Consider the following 17,074-nt stretch of genomic DNA (forward strand, 5'->3'; position numbering starts at 1 on the left):
TCTCTCTAGTTCAGCTGTAAACGCATAATAGCCTTGTACATGAGAGTTTAAAGGGTGGAACAAAATTTGGTGTAGAGCCAGTTCCGATCATAAGAATATATATTAGAAGACAAAGAGGGGAAAAAGCACCTTATGTAGGTATTATTGGGTTGCTTTGTTGACTTTGATTTTTGATTTGATTTGGTGTTTTAAGTCCACTTTGTGCACAGTAAGGCTAATCGGGACTGGACCTGCAGTTTATAGTGGGATCCGAACCACTATGTGCCTCCATCAGGTATCGAACCCAGGGGTTGCTTTGTTAAACTAGGGAGATTAAGCATATTTGTCATGTGTAAATATTACCTGGCAGATTTGTCCATCATTATCTTCATTAATGTTTGTCACATCCTATATGTTTTTAAGGAATAAAACTACTGATAAGTAAGTGATGGAGAAATTGTCTGATAATATTTGATCTGTGTTTTTCAGTCAGAAGCTGTCATTTGCAGAAATCTATTTCTAAATGCCATAATGAATGTCTTTTCAGGTTAAAAACCTTCGGAGTGTTATTATGCAAGAACTGGAATCTGCGTTAGCCCAACAAGCCCCTCCGCCACCTCAGGATGACCCAACGTTGTATGAACTACCACCCCTTATCATAGATGGTATCCCAACACCTGTAGAAAAGATGACGCAGGCTCAGTTGCGAGCCTTTATACCACTTATGTTAAAGTACTCTACAGGTATGATTAGGTTCAAATTTAGATAGTATTGTTCTAAATTAGTATTTTTCTAATAATTTTTTATTGGCAATTACTATGCTTTCTTCTCTTTCTAATCTTCTTCTTAATCCACATCTCTCACTCACACAACAATGCTTTGTGTCTAATTTTTATAATCATGAATCCATCTGTCTTATCCTTCTCCCTTGTTTGATATAGTTTATTCCTTGTTTGATATAGTTTATTTCCTTATATACCTGTAGCCATCTGCATGTTCTAACCTTTGTAACATTAATAAATTATTATAAGTTATACTGCCATTACTCTTAACAACATAAATATCAGTTGTGTAGAATTGTAAGAAATTAAAGTTGTTTAGAAATGATTATATTTAATTTATCCATTCTAACTGTACTACAGTGATCCGCAGCAATTTCTTGATTGGTTCCTGCACAAGTTAATCAAAATATTAAAAATATTTCATTTAATGATAAAATCCCTTTTCCCAGGTTCAAATCCCGGCCTTGGCATGAATGTTCTTTGTGGGTGTCCCTTCAATTTCATGTCATCCTCATCTTCGCGAATAGCCATAAGTGGCAGAAAAGGGAAGTAAAATAAACAAAGTTAAATCAAAATCAATCAAAATTTGAATTGTAATAGTTGGGCCTTTTTCCGAGTTAACCTTTTGTGTCCCAAGCGTCTCGATCGAGATGCTGTGTCAAGGTCGTAGTTTTTACGTTATAACCTTTCTATTTTTGGCTAGAATTTCGATTTTTTTTATATATATTGTTCCTAACACATGTATTTAACAGAAATGTTTTTTTGCATATTTTTTTGTCTTCATGAAAATAGAGGGGGAAAGGCGGGAAAAGGGACTTCTCTTTTGCGTCTCTTTTCAAGGTCAAATTTTTGGCGACAAAGGAAGACCGGCTTTGTTGTTCTAAAGCAATGCTTTTCACTCCCTCCTGTTAAGTGCATTCGGAGGAAGCTTGTTTATCAGTATCCGACGTCAAAATGAAAGTTTTCCGTGGTGGGGGAGGGGAAAGACTGGTTGTTGAATCTTTGTTGTGAGAATGGAATTTAGAAGCTCGCTGAAGGAAACCTTTGTTTTTTTAGCACAAGTGTCCACAAGTTGCAACAGGGGTTACCCTGCATTGTCTAAAAATAGAATTTCAAGCAGCTGTAAGAATTGGCACCCATTTTTCACTATGTTCTAGCTTTTCGTCCGTGAATGTTGTGCGTAGGTGTCGTTTTGTGTCCAAGTGCGAGGACATTTTTTGGGTGAAGTGACAATTTTTAAAAATAATTTTTTGGGGGTTTTCTCCCTTCCCCCTCCATATATACGCCAAATTTGCATAAATTTTGCATTTTGACATTTTTCGGGGGGGGGAAACACCATTTTTTTAAAAAAAAGTATTTTCAGGGGATTTCCCCCCTCCATATATACGCCGAATGTGCATAAATCATATATCTTCTGAATCTGTGATTCATTCTGCGTACAACGGTATATCACTCTAGGACAATTAGTCTCCGATCTACACTCATTTAATTGAAACTGCATTTTGCTCAAAATCGGCTTGGGCACTTGGGCACATGTGAAAATGGCCTTGGGTTCCAAAATGTTAAAGCAGGGAGAGTGAAGTGACTTGCAGTCCAAGCTGGCTACCACCTGGAAAGTTGGCCTTTCTTTCAGGGTTCACCACCGATAAGAGAAAATCCTTTCCTGCCAATGGTGGTGCGAAATCAAAGCTTCTAAGAGGGGACTGTCATCCATGCAGCATCCGAATTTGAATTGTAACAGTTGGGTGTTTCTCGAGTTAAAGCTGGAAGGTTGAAACTAGTTGCAGCCCTAGCTGGCAACCACCTGGAAAGATGACATTTCGCTCGTTTTTGATTTCCACTGCGATAAGAGGAAATGGTTTCTTGACGGTGGGGATGAGTGATCAAACGATCTAACCAGAGTGGAAGGGGGGGGGGGGGCACATCTCTTCCCACCTCCAAATTTGAAGGTTGGTGAACAGGCACCATGGTGATTAATTGGAATTTTTTTGCGTCCGAAATGGGACATGCCTATGAAAATCAGCACTTACCAAATTAATTTAATGATATTTGGCAGAAGAATTGAAAAAATTACATTAGATCCAGTCGTCTTCTTATTTATACCCAATTTTATATTTGTGAATAAGCCTAAACATAATTGAACTTATACTCTATGATTCTGCCATAATTTATTTATTAATATTTAATTTCAAGGAAACATATTAATTAACATATAAATTTTAAAAAAATGTTTAAACTATTTATGAGTAAAATTGTTGAGACCCATGCATCAAATTTAAAAACAGACTAATTTACCGATCCGCAGGCTCACAAACGTTGAGAACCACTGCTCTGAAGCAAGCATTTAGATAATTTCTGTATGATACACACAGACACACACACTGGTTGTTTCAGTAATAGTCTCAGATGTATGTATTTTTTTACCAGGTCGAGGAAAGCCTGGGTGGGGAAAGGAGTCGACGAGACCTCCCTGGTGGCCAAAAGATCTGCCATGGGCAAATGTGAGGATGGATGCGCGATCGGAAGAAGAAAAACAGAAGGTAATGTGAACTGTTAAATGACTAGTGAGTACATATAGTGTAATCTGAAAGTGTATTTTTTTCCCACTTTTGGAATGAAGAAACTTGAATGCTTTTGGACAGATACATTGGGAAATTTACATGTATACTTTTCCATAAACCACTAGAACTGGCATGTTCAACTGTACATTAAAATAACCTCATATTTATAAAACTTGAAACAGGTATATGTTCATTTTAATCAGTAGGTAAACACTCGGCTTTGGTGCGAACAGTGCCTGGTTTGTTTCCTGGTGGGAGCCCCCAAAATTTTTACGTTTACCCAGCATCATGGGTACAATTAGAGAACTAATTGGGGCAGTAAACTCCGGTCTCAAAAGCCAGAAAATAGCGGCTGACTATTTCCCGCCAGCATTGTCAAGGTTAAAGTGGAGTCAAAGGAAACAGTTGGAACAGAACTCAACTAGTTTTCAGCAGAAGCACACGTAGCATCTGATGCCTGGAAAAGCAGAAGCACACCTAGCATCTGATGCCTGGAAACGGTGTCATGGAATAACCTAAGAATTGCCTCAGTTTCCTACCAATTTTTCCTTTTTGTGTGCATCAATTCATCTTTCATTCTCGTAGTTGCAATTAACCCGGAGATGTAGATGAGGGAAGTTAAATAAAAAAAATAGAAATGATATTGTGTGGATCCTCTATTTTTACATTTTTCAGGGGACCAAGTTAAAAAAATAGAAATTAAGGAAAATGTAAAATCAGGGTTAATAGTTACTTAAATGGTTCTAACTAGGGCCAAGATGCTACTAATAAAGTTGTACCAGTATTGGCAGATACCTTTCTGGCATTTTGGTCTTTCACGTGGTCTGCAAAAATGCCATGCAACATTTTCACGGAGGCTAATATGCAAAATTTGAAGTTTTCAGTTTCTTTTGCATGAATATTATGTGAAAATCTGTATTTTGTGATTACAGAACAGGTATTATAAATCCCTGTCGTAATTCTTTTAATGTTTTGAAGCTAAAGTCTGATAAGTTGATGCTTGGAATTGGAGTGGAACGCTCAGCCACTAATTCGAATCAATATTTTGAACAACTTGTAATTGTTACAGTCTTCCAGTATCGGTAGGAACCAGCAAGAGTGTCAGCATGAATATGGGTATCGGTTCAAAGTTGTTTTTGGCACAGCCATAGTTAGTTTTTATTGATTGCTTTTATTATGACTGGCTACACTGATAACTCAAAAAAGAAAAAAACTCAGGTCCAAATGTTAGTTCCAAATAAAATTCATCTAATCCAAGCTATAGGTGGAGTATTTTCAGATTTCTGCTGCAATATATGCATGTTTACATGTGCTTAATACAAAATTGTGTAACCATCCACACTTTAATTTACAGATCTCGTGGACTCATGCGTTAAGGCAGATTGTAATTAATTGCTACAAGTACCATGGAAGAGAAGACTTACTGCCTGCATTTAATGAGGAAGAGGATAACAAGAACAACGTTACTACCCTCAAAACACACAAGTCAAGCCAACAGGTGACAACAACTGCCACAACAGCCCAGGTAGCTCGTAAATTTCCCTCTGTGTTTGTATGTTATAGCCAGAGGACTGAAACTGCTTGACCTGGTCTGTGTGTTTATTTTTGTTATATTTTTGCATATTTTTGTAGCATGCAGTGTGTTCTGCAATCTACATTTTATTTTTGCATGATTTTTTTTGCTTATAACAGCACTTTTTTTTTTTTTTTTGCACAAGTCAAAATTTATATCTGGAAGGGTATGTTATTATTTGCTGATGTGTAGAGTGCAGAATATTACTAAATTAGTTTTGTAGTATTAGAGATGAATCACTTCCATGAATTATGTTCTCACTTTTTTATGCTGGAAATTTCAGTTCATGCAATGAAAGAAATATTATGTGTGTATACATATATTTTTAAATAAATCCTTAATTTTGCGATTAGCCAAAAATTGCAGAAAAGCAAAAATAAACTGAATCAAATAAATCCTTAACCCTCTTCCCTCCACGTACAAAATGAAGCATTTCAAGCTGACATAGATGGCTGCTGATTATAATAGAATGTGGCAGAACTGATACGGACACAAATGTGTTGATATTGGGTTGACATCTGTGGTATCTAATGCAATTTTATCATTTATGCCAGGTGGTGCTTATCTGGAGTCCCAAGGTTGGCAAAATCCTGCACAATGTTTTCTCTGGATCTAAATATCCTGGAGTTCATGAAAAACATGCATACTTTTATTTAATTTTGCACCACATGGTGGTGCGGTCTAAGGTTCTGTGCTTTAGATTCCAAATGCAGGATGGCAGTGGCAACCCACCAGTGTGAGAGAATTGGAGACCTATGTGTGAATAGTGTAACCTGGTCTTGGAAATATATAATGGCTGAGGGTTTGACGTGCTGACCCCACGTAACCCCATTACCGGCTGAAGGTCTCCACACTAGGCAGGATTGTGGGAGGGAGACTGCCAGTCAGGAGATAAGAATTTCATATATGCCCAATTAGTAAGCAAAATTTACACCATAATGCAGCCATCTAAGCAGTGAATGTTTGCAGGGAAATTTAGTCTAATATGTGCATTAAGTAAAGCATAAACCAGACCTGTTTAATAACACAGTGAGTGATGTTAAATTTTCAACCTTTTTGGTATTGTCAGTTAAAAGTGATTCATTTCTTAAATTGGTATAGCAGTAGTATAATATTTGTTTATTAATATGTATTCTATATTTCATATGATAATTTTTAGCATGCATTCTTGTTTCATGTTGGTCTTGTATATCATGATGATAAGTGATGGGCATTTATCTAAATTTTTATTTCTGGCTGCATTTATACTTGTTATTATCCTTTATTTGTGCATGTAGACAGTGAAATATAATTTCTGCATGAGAGGTGAGCATGCTGCGTCAAAATAACTGGATAAGTTCTTTGTAACTTTTGTTGCCTCTGTAGTAGTGTGTGTTGAGTGTTGGACTTGCCAGTGACAGTCCCAGGTTCGAGTCCTGACTGTCCCATCGTCAATTTCATCTTCATCGTTTGTTCTCATTGTCATGATAAGTGTAAACAGGCAGAAAAGCGATGCAAATTGAGAAACACTTTGTAAGAGATGTTGAAAGTGATGTTGATTGAAGAAAGTTGCCACAGTAGTCCAGTAAATTTTATGTTGGTACTTTATCAGAATCAGAAGAATTTCATATCTGTCTGTCTCAACAATATACACAATCTTTCATCGCTAATCACTCTACAGTAATATTGATAATATGAACTTTAAAAAATTCTAGGAAACCTGTAATTACACAGTGCAGTTTTCTCTGTTTGTTAATTACCCTTCTAGGCCTCCCCGATGGCACAGTGGTAGCATCGTTGCCTTGTAATCAAGGGGTCCCGGGTTCGATACCCAGTGGAGGCACATAGTGGTTTGGATCCAACTTTAAACTGTAGGTCCAGTCCTGATTAGCCTTACTGTGCATAAAGTGAACTTAAAACATCAAATCAATTAATTACCCTTCTTGATTAATGCATATAACCAGGTTACTGCAGTAGGTTTTGTTTTAAAAAAGTACACTTCGTACAAGGCACATACTGAAAGTTGAGAGCCTTGTTTGTTTCCTCTCAGGCCTGGACCATTTCTGTTGAAACCACACACACGGCAGATGCAGCCATCTGTTGTCTACTGCATGAACCATATGCTGTATGTGCACTTTCCCTGTCAGTGCTGTTGGTAGGCGAAAAATGGCATTTGTCAACATGCTGTTGTGAAATTTCATGTTAGTGAAAATGGTAGAGCTGCAGAAATTCTTCAGCATTTACAGAATTCTATGGAGACTCCTGCATGGGTTACAGTACAGGAAAAAGGTGGGTGAAACATTTTAGAGGTGGTAACACAGACATTGTTGATAGCCACGTAGTGGCAGACAGAAAACAGCTTCCATGCGCAACAACACAGATCGTATTGACGAGCTTATCCAAAGTGGCAGGAAGATAACTGTATGAGAAATTGCACATTATCTGAACATTGGGCACAGTGCTATCTATACAGGGCATCATAAAGACTTGGTTTTCACAAGGTTTGTTCAAGATGGGTGCCAAGGCAAAGGATGAGGTTCACCAGTGATTACGTCATGCCAAAACAGACTTCAACAAGATTGGCATTTTCCAGCTGCCGTTACAGTGGCGCAAATGTGTTATGTGTAAAAGTAACAATAAGATCCATGTATTACCATAGGTAGAATGAAAGTAATTGTTCTGACTTTGAGTAATATCACTTGGCTTATTACTTTCAGTACGTACCTTGTATTTAGACATTTACAAAGAAGCTTTGTACTTGTAAAAATAACTAAAGGATATATTTTTACACAGACTGACAGGCTGTTTAGAGATACATTAAGTAAAGGTATCATATGTTTTACTGATTCACCAATATGCCTATGACAGCCAATCCACCTACACTTCCTTTCCTTCCCACATAAAACATGCTCAGATTTCAGGAACCTGAATTTCCCCCAGCTTGTCAAAGAAAAATGCCAGATGCATACACTGGCAACTGCTTCCAAGAAGGAATTTGTAGAGGGCGGGGACACAAGCTTTTGGCGTTACAGATGGGCAAACTGTGCCCTTCAGTGTTGCTGCCCGACCTTTATAGAAACATCGTTACAATTCGGTAATATTCCATAGGTGTTATCGTATCTAATTGCTATATAGCCAAATTCGCAACTACAAAGTTTTATTAATGTTCCAACATGCATGTACGTAATAAGACCTTCACATTTCTTGTATCTAATTCATAAGGGGAAAAATAACATAGGTGGGGACACTACTTCTCATGGTCAAGAATTTTCCGAAACACTGTTACCCTCAAGCACAAGGCTATTATAGCTTTCCTCCCCTCGACCCTGCAAAACCTGCCCTCCTCTCCGTTGCCGTGTGGTGGTTCTCGAGATTTTGCATAGTGTTTATAGGTTGTAAGTATCATTGAATGTTGATGTGGCTTCAACAGCAAGTGTTACAAAACATCTACATTTGAAACCTTGAACAAGTGGGGATACCAAAATTGCGGTGAATCCAGAGTATTGTGTTGAATCGTTAACTTCTGAACAGGTGTCTTAAGAACAAGCATTTATGCGGTCCGCAAGGAAATTCAGCCAAACAAAAATGCGGATGGCACATTTTAGCCGATTTTGTACTTGCTGCCATCAGCAGAAAAGTGGATGTTTTTTCTTTCATGGATATGAGTTTGTCTACGCTGGTTAAATTATTGCATGATTCATTTAGTTTATTTTACTTCACATTTCTGCCACACTTGGCTAATCGCAAGGATGAGGAAGAGTGATGATATTGTGAAATTGAGGAAATATAACTCGCAAAGAACATCCATGCCCAGGCCAAGATTCAAACTCGGGACTCCTGGCATCGTAGCGCACAGTGATAACCACTCCGCTACAACGGCCAGCTGTGTGAATTCTTCCTACATGGTATATTACCATTGACGAGAACTGACATCGTTGGTAAGTGTTTACCTCTATTTTATTATATTTTCTTCATCTCTCGTATTTACAACAGTGTTCATTTTAAAAACTAATATTTGCACATTTTTAAAAGTCTCTCTAGTTTCGAAACGTTGTGGAAAATACTGACACTGGAGCTAACATGTGCGCTGGAAGGGAGGGGCAAGTGCTGGCGAATAGAAATTGGGCACGTGCGTATTAATACAAATTTCGGTAACTTATTGGCCACACCTACTTCGTTTTAAAGCTGGAAACCGTATAGGTTCAAATCCTGGACTGGGCATGGGTGTTCGTTGTGAGTGTCCCTTCATCAATTTCATAATATCATCCACATCTTCATGTTTAGTTAAAAAGTGTCAGGAAAGGGAAGTAAAATAAGTCAAATCAAGCAATCAATCAATAGAGTATCAATTAATATATCTCCTCTGTTGGTTTAATTTAGTTAAAGAGTATGTACTTTTTTTGCACATGATATCATCTCACACTTTAATCAATTAACCACTTTATGCTTGTTATGAAATAAAAAAATTGATGCCTGCATAAACATGTTTAACTGTGTTAGTGACCAAGTTCAATAACCTTGTGTATGCAAATCTAACTTGTAATGAATGCAATAGAAATTATTAATTCACATAAATTATTACTTCTAGTGAATCTAGTTTTATCATTAATTGTAGAACAGAATGTAATCAGATCTTTTGTCAGTCTTACTCTACACTGTAAGTAATAAATTCAGGTTTTGTTCCTTTTAACTTGTTAAAAGTCAAGGTGATCATGTAGCAGCCAGAATAATTAACACATTGAGTTATAAGTAACAGAATACTTTAATAGTTATTATTCATAAGGGAGTAGCATGCAAACAGTTATAATTGTATTGGAATTTTCTTGTAGGTAACACCTCAATTTGCACCTGCTGTGTTACAAACTATAAGTAATCCAGATGGCACAGTGTCGATAATCCAGGTGGATCCTAACAACCCAATCATCACACTACCAGATGGAACAACAGCACAAGTGCAAGGAGTTGCAACGGTAAGTACTGTGTATTGAGTGGAATAATGTGTAGCTTGAGTTGACCATTGCTGATGCTTTTGTTAATCACCAACTGTCTTCCATAGTATGCAGGTGATGTGTCAGGTTGAACAGCTTGCTTTCCTTTAAAATGCTGCAGACAGATATTGTAACTGATCAATCAGTGGATGTTTATTGGTGTGAGAATTATCAGTTAAATTGCCAAGAATTCTAGTGATTTCATATTTCTCAACATGGTATGGAATAGAGTGGACAGTTCTGCAATTTTGTTGCTGTTTGTGCAGATATAGAGGCATAATTAATGTGTTCTGATATTTAAAGTAAATTCTAAAATGCATAGTTTCCATTCACATGACAAACCCATTTCCCTTATCTTGTTACATGTATTAATTAAAAATGGAGCCTCCCCAATGGCTTGGTGGTAACATTGTCACCTTATACTGTAATATATTCAATACATTTTTCTGCAGTATACATCCAATCTTCATGTTCTCAACATCAAAATGTTATATGTTTTTTTCCTTCTTGTCGCTGTGGCCTCCTGAAAGACTTAAAATTGAGGTTCCATTCTATTAATTTCAGTACTTATTGCTGAAAGAAAAGCAACGGTTATTTGTAACTACTTTGCAGTTAACTTGTAATTTCCAAAGACTGATCGACAATTGTGGATAATGAAACTGAAATGAGAACACCCAATTATAACCATGTTAATTTTTATCCTAGATCCACACGGGGCAAGGTGATGGCACACCTACAGTTCATGCTGTTCAAACACTGGCAGAAGTTGCAACGGCACAGGGAGAAGGTGGTGTGGCAGTTGACCTCAATAATGTCACAGAGGCAACGCTAAACCAAGAAGGACAACTAATTCTTACGGGTGAAGATGGGCATGGTAAGTTCGAGAGCAAACACTTCTCCTTTGCCATACACTTAATTAATTAGCAGCGCTTGTTTGAATAACCGGATGAAATATTGTGAGGTGCAATGTATGACTTAAATATATACTGTAGGAATAAGAGTGAGTAATTGGCTATAGTGCCCATTAGAGTCCTGCACGGAACCACTTTCACTTGCTCATACTCATTCGAGCATACTACGAATATCATTTTAATGTGACTATAATCATAGACACACATGTAAAATATCGGCCTTGGTAGTTTCAGCCCACAATCATCTGTTCATATATCACTGTGTATTGGTAAGATGGACTGGACTTCATTTTAACATGGAGATGATGACTATGTTTACTTAAGTTTCAATTTCGCTGCGTTTCTCACGTCACAATCTATATTTGAGAGCCCACTACCACAGACAAATTACTGTTATATGTGTACTACTGCGCTTCGAGTGTATACTGCATCTTTTGCCTGTTTGAACATTATTCGCTTGAGCGAAGAAGCTCTCAATTCCGTACGATGTGCATTGTCCATGTGAACTATTTGCCGCTCTAGCAAAATCCTATTCTCGCAGCACTGTAGTACCCATCTTGCGATTTTTATAAATAGAACAGATTAAGTGAGGTTCTATCTGTATTGAATAGTTTTTAAGTTATTTGGGTCAGCATGTAGAGAATATTACAGAAAACAAGTTTTCTCAGTCATATTTTGCTCATTGAAATCTTGTTTCAATGCTACAATTACTTGAAAAATGGTTTATTTTATCCTGTATGTGTGCAACCACATAGCTCTGATTCCTGCTTGCCACCAATATTTGTTTTATTTCTGTCAAAGAGAATTCAAATATAATACAGATGTAGGCAGAGTAAGAAAGAGTAGGCAAATTGTCCATTACCATTTTCATTCAACTGTTTCCCACAATGTGATGGCCATTGGATTGAAATAAAAACGTCAATAACTACATCCGCTTTGCATCAACATTATTCCATACTAGGGATGTGACAAGCTGAAAATTTGCGAATGCCGATGTACTCACCGATAATTTTTGGAACCGATACCGCTATTTAACTGATTCCGATACGTAAGACTATTTAACGAAAATGGAATGTTATTTTGAGCATGACAAAAATAAATTTCCTTTAAACACTTATATTTGCATATTATACACATACATATGTATTTTCCGAGATTTAGCATTAGTACATACAAAAGCAGTTCTTCATAGGGAAATGACCTCCTGTTCTTAATAATGGAAGTTCAATTCTGGAAGATTCAACTTTAAAAACACGAATTTTTGCAGCACTTCTGGAAGTAACCTACTTCTTTTCTTATCACAAATCTGCCCAGCAACACTAAACACTGATGCAGCAGGTATGCTCAAATATTTCTTTGCCACTTGCTTGAGGTTCGGATACTCATATTTCAATTTCCAGTACAATAATGGATCCTGGTCACGAGGAATGGTGGGTTTAGCAATGTACTTCTCAATTTCCGACTTTGATGTAGGTTGCACCTCTGGATGCAAGTTTGCAATAATCTTGTCGCAAGAGCTCCACAGTGATGAAGATTCAGCTGGTGTACTTATATTGACTGTTTCTGCTTGTATGCTGGCTGCTTTTCAGTGGAACCTTCAATTTCATTCATCAGGCACTGCCCTGTTGGCGGCTACTGAAGATGAAAACAGTCTGAAATAATAAAATAGGATCACTCTTCTGATGATTTAAAAAATAAGTGTGTGTGTGTGTGTGTGTGTGTGTGTGTGTGTGTGTGTGTGGGGGGGGGGGGGGGTTTTAAATTTTCGTTCTACGCATCGCTTCTTCTTCGATGGGGACCTGGCCCGCCCCAACTTCCGGTTCAGTCTCTTTCTCCTCACACCGATGATGCTACGAAGTTAGCGAAAATTTTGAATTTTTCTACTGTCCGGTGAGTGTTTCCTTTTACCTTCTTTGATTTTTACTTAGCCCTTTTGGCCTTCCTTGCTTTTATCCATTATTATCCACTTTTGGTATGAATCCTTTCGCGTATAACTCCTATCAACTGAACCGCCTGCGATCTCTTATTGTTTCCTACACCAAAGCTACGTCCCATGCACGCTTCCTGCACTCATGTTTGATATTAGACCTAACACCCAAAAGCCTCACACCCAAAGTGCCGTTTTCCACCATGCTTCCAAGCATAAAGCCCACAATTTTCCCACTAGCGAGAAATTTCGCTATTGAACTGACCCACGCCATGTATCGATCCCAACTAAATCACGCCCAAGAACTGTCCATTTTTATTCAGTCCCTTACCAAAATCCTGTTGCTGACCCCAGGTAACCACCATCACAAAATAGACTCCTTCTGGTACACCACCCATTCCATTGCCAAGTGACCTTAACACTAAACACCTCCAAAAACTCGCCAATCTCTGCCGTCAAGCTTTTCAGACTGGCTGCACCCTCGCCCTTCCACTGCCGCCCAATTTCAGTCCCACACCAACATGCCCGCTATTACACGACCCCCCTTTACCATTGCCCACCCCTCCCACACCACCACAGACCCCCTGAAAAACAAAACTGCACCCCCACACATCGCATCTTGGGAAACAACCAGTCCACTGACAAACCCACCCCAACCAGATCTATGACCACCAATGACCCTAACTCACTCAAAAACAACCAGACTGTACTCAATTTATCCAGCCATAAACTGAGCACTGATGAAATAGCTGTTTTATCCAAAAGCCTGACCTTCTCCCCCACAACTCCCCCCAACCAATTCCACCTACTTTTTGACATACACACATTTGCTCGCCATCTCCGATGGCAACATTTCTGGGCCAAAAACCCCTCACTCCAAACTACTATCAATGAAAGCCACCCGAGCCTCCTTCAATTTAGCCCCCACCTCCTCCCAAGATCCACCCTCCCCCCTGCTTACCAACCACCCCTTGGAAAGATACATCACTGCCATCATTTCCACCACCTCTGACAGCTCATTCTTAAATTACTTTCACAACCACCCTAACCTCAACCCCCCCAACAGAAAGCTTTCAGACCTCTGTAACAACCACAACATCAAAATCCTCCCAACTGACAAGGGGTCCACCACGGTGGTCTTAAACCGCCAGCTGGCTGAACCCTCCACCTACAAACCCACCACAGTTGACCTATACGCCGAACACCTCAACAAAATCCAGGACTTCATCCACACCCGCAGCCCCCCTGAAGGTCTGACAGCTCGTACCACTGCCACATTAATACCTGACAATCCCCGCGCCCCCACCTTCTATCTATTGCCCAAAATTCGCAACCCTGGTAAACCCATTGTGTCCAGCTATAACTAGAGGCACATATTTTTGGTAAATAAAAAAACAAAATTTCGGTACAAAAACCGAGTCAATTTCGGGTTCAAAAGCGGTAAATAAAATAAAATATCGGTGTTATAGCGGTGAAAAATTCTATGAATAGTGGTATATAAAAAGACATTTTGGTTTTAAAATTGTGAATATAATCCTAAATTTGATTTAAAAACTACACTTATTCCACAGAATGAACATTTCACTTCTAATACCACATTTATGTAGTTATCAGAGTATTAAGTTTATTTCTCTGTAAAGGAGTCCATTTTTGCTTCTCCAATATTAACAGCAGAATTAATCAATTTTCCAGGAATTGCATAACTCTCAGGATAATTCAGATCTCAGAAGGTGTCGCGTCGGTGAATAAACCCTGAATTTCGTGTTTAAGAGATAATTTCGCTTTTTGCAGTTCATTTCGCATTATTTCGTGACAAAACATGGTCACAAAATGCATCTCACACCTTTCAAAACCATGAAAAATTAACACTACAATATGTTTTTCAAATTTCGTTTTTTCATCAAAAACGAAATATGCATGCCCCTAGCTATGACTCACCCACAGAAAGAATCTCAGCCTTTGTTGACTTCCATCGCCAGCGTCTTGTGAAAGCTCTGCCTTCCTACCTCCTTGACACCAACCACTTCCTCCAGAAAATCAGCACCCTTCCACCATTGCCACCAAATACCATCCTTGCCACCATCGATGTCACTTCCCTCTACACCAACATACCCCAATCCCATGGCCTCTGCTCCATAGAATTCTACCTCAAAAGCAGACCCAAACCTCACAACCCCAGCACCAACTTCCTGACCCACCTAGCCCACATTGTGCTCACTTGTAACAATTTCACCTTTGAAAACCAAAATTTCCTACAGATCCGAGGTACAGCCATGGGTACCAGAATGGTCCCATCCTATGCAAACCTCTTCATGGGCAAACTTGAGCAAGAGTTTTTGGCTACCCAACACCTCCTCTGGCTCCGCTTCATCGACAATATCTTCATGCTCTGGACAAATGGAGAAACATCCATGTCAGCTTTCCTGGACCAACTTAACCACTTCCGTTCCCTAAAATTCACCTGGACGCACTCCCCCAACCAGATCACCTTCCTGGATGTGGACATGCACATCGAGGGAGGACACCTGACTACCTCCATCCACATAAAACCTACACTTCTCCAGCTCCCACCCGTTCCACACCAAGAAATCCATTCCATTCTCTCTGGCCCTCAGGGGACAGCGCCTGAACACTTCAGCCACCTCTCGCCAGAATTATAACCGCCTACACCAGGCCCTGGTCAACCGTGGATATCCCTCCATCCTGGTCACCAAGCAAATATCACGAGCTGCCTCACACACCACTACCACCAAGAAACCTGCTGCCACCAACCCACCTGCACTCATCACCCAATATCATCCCCACCTCAACAAAATCAGGCACACACTACACTCTCTTCTCCTAATTCTCCACAGTGATCTTGAAACCAAAAACATATTTCCCGACAAACCCAAAGTGGTTTTCAAATGCCCCATCCCCCCCCCAACCTCCAAAATATCCTGGTCCACAACACTTCTTCACCACACATGCAACACCCCCCTGCCCATAAATGCAACCGCCCCAGGTGCAAGACCTGTCCCATCCTCATTACCTCTCACACCCTCCAGGTGCACACGGCCACTGGCAAATTTACCCTCCATCCCAAAGGAACCTGCAATGCCTCAAACCTAATCTACATCCTCACCTGCAACATCTGTGATGATTTTTACCTGGGGGAAACATCTACTGCCCTCAACCTCCCCATCAATCACCACCGCTCCTCCACCCACAACCTGGACTTCACTGTTGCCGTCCACACCAACCACCACAACATCCCTTTCAATGACTGCTTCCGGGTAGCGATCATCCATCTCCTACCCCAACCAGCCAACACCTCAATATGTAGAAGATGGGAAAGGGCCTACATATCGACCATGAATGCAACCACACCTCCAGGCCTGAACAAGGCACCCAGTAACACCCTAAACCCCTATCCTCACCCTCCACCACCTTTTCCCAACCCCCCCCCCCCACCACTCACAGTTTCGACATGCCAGACGAAAGAACCATATACAGGTTCCCACACACCTGGAAAACCTGGAATTCTCAGAGAATTTGAAGAAAAGTAAAAACTCAGGGAAAATCATCTAATTATCATTGAGTCCCAATGAAGCACATTTGAAGAACTAAAATATGCTTATTTATATATATATATATATATATATATATATATATATATATATATATATAAAGGATAAAAGCAAGGAGGGCCAAAAGGGCTAAGTAAAAATCAAAGAAGGTAAAAGGAAACACTCACCGGACAGTAGAAAAATTCAAAATTTTCGCTAACTTCGTAGCAATATCGTTGTGAGGAGAAAGAGACTGAACCGGAAGTTGGGGCCCTGCAGAGTTGCCAGGTCCCCATCGAAGAAGAAGTGGTGCATAGAACGAAAAAAAACACTGTTTCGTCACCAGGCTTGAAACCAAAAGCATATTTCCCGACAAACCCAGAGTGGTTTTCAAACTCCCCCCCCCCCCCCAACCTCCAAAACATCCTGATCCACAACACTCCTTCACCACACATCCAACACCCCCATCCCTGCCCATAAATGTAACCGCCCCAGGTGCAAGACCTGCCCCATCCTCATTACCTCTCACACCCTCCAGGTGCACACGGCCACTGGCAAATTTTACCTCCATCCCAAAGGGACCTGCCATGCCTCAAACCTTATCTACATCCTCACCTGCAACATCTGTGGTGATTTTTACCTTGGGGAAACATCTACTGCCCTCAACCTCCGCATCAATAACCACTGCTCCTCCACCCACAACCTGGACTTCACTGTTGCCGTCCACACCAACCACCACAAGATCAGTTTCAACTACTGCTTCCGGGTAGCGATCATCCATCTCCTACCCCAACCAGCCAACACCTCTGTTCGCAAAAGATGGGAG

At 39.7% G+C, this 17,074-nt stretch overlaps 1 protein-coding gene across 11 annotated transcripts in view; it reads left to right on the top strand.

Moving 5' to 3' along the window:
- Positions 1–17,074, top strand: part of LOC145996130 (DNA-binding protein P3A2-like) — a 64,040-nt gene that overhangs the window by 25,330 nt on the left and 21,636 nt on the right. For 8 of the 11 annotated variants that reach the window (XR_014442756.1, XR_014442757.1, XM_083132448.1 and 5 more), the window contains exons 7-11: positions 527–722; positions 3,189–3,301; positions 4,677–4,850; positions 9,704–9,844; positions 10,568–10,736. Coding sequence is in view for 9 of the 11 variants with exons in the window: in XM_083132448.1 (XP_082988574.1) it covers positions 527–722; positions 3,189–3,301; positions 4,677–4,850; positions 9,704–9,844; positions 10,568–10,736 (793 nt within the window). In the remaining 2 variants the exon portion in view is untranslated. The remainder of the gene's footprint in view (positions 1–526; positions 723–3,188; positions 3,302–4,676; positions 4,851–9,703; positions 9,845–10,567; positions 10,737–17,074) is intronic. The other 3 variants (XM_083132486.1, XM_083132504.1, XM_083132468.1) reach the window with 2 other exon arrangements.

This window comes from Lepisma saccharinum, chromosome 1 (genome assembly GCF_977018435.1).
Source record: "Lepisma saccharinum chromosome 1, izLepSacc3.1, whole genome shotgun sequence".
NCBI lineage: Eukaryota > Metazoa > Arthropoda > Insecta > Zygentoma > Lepismatidae > Lepisma > Lepisma saccharinum.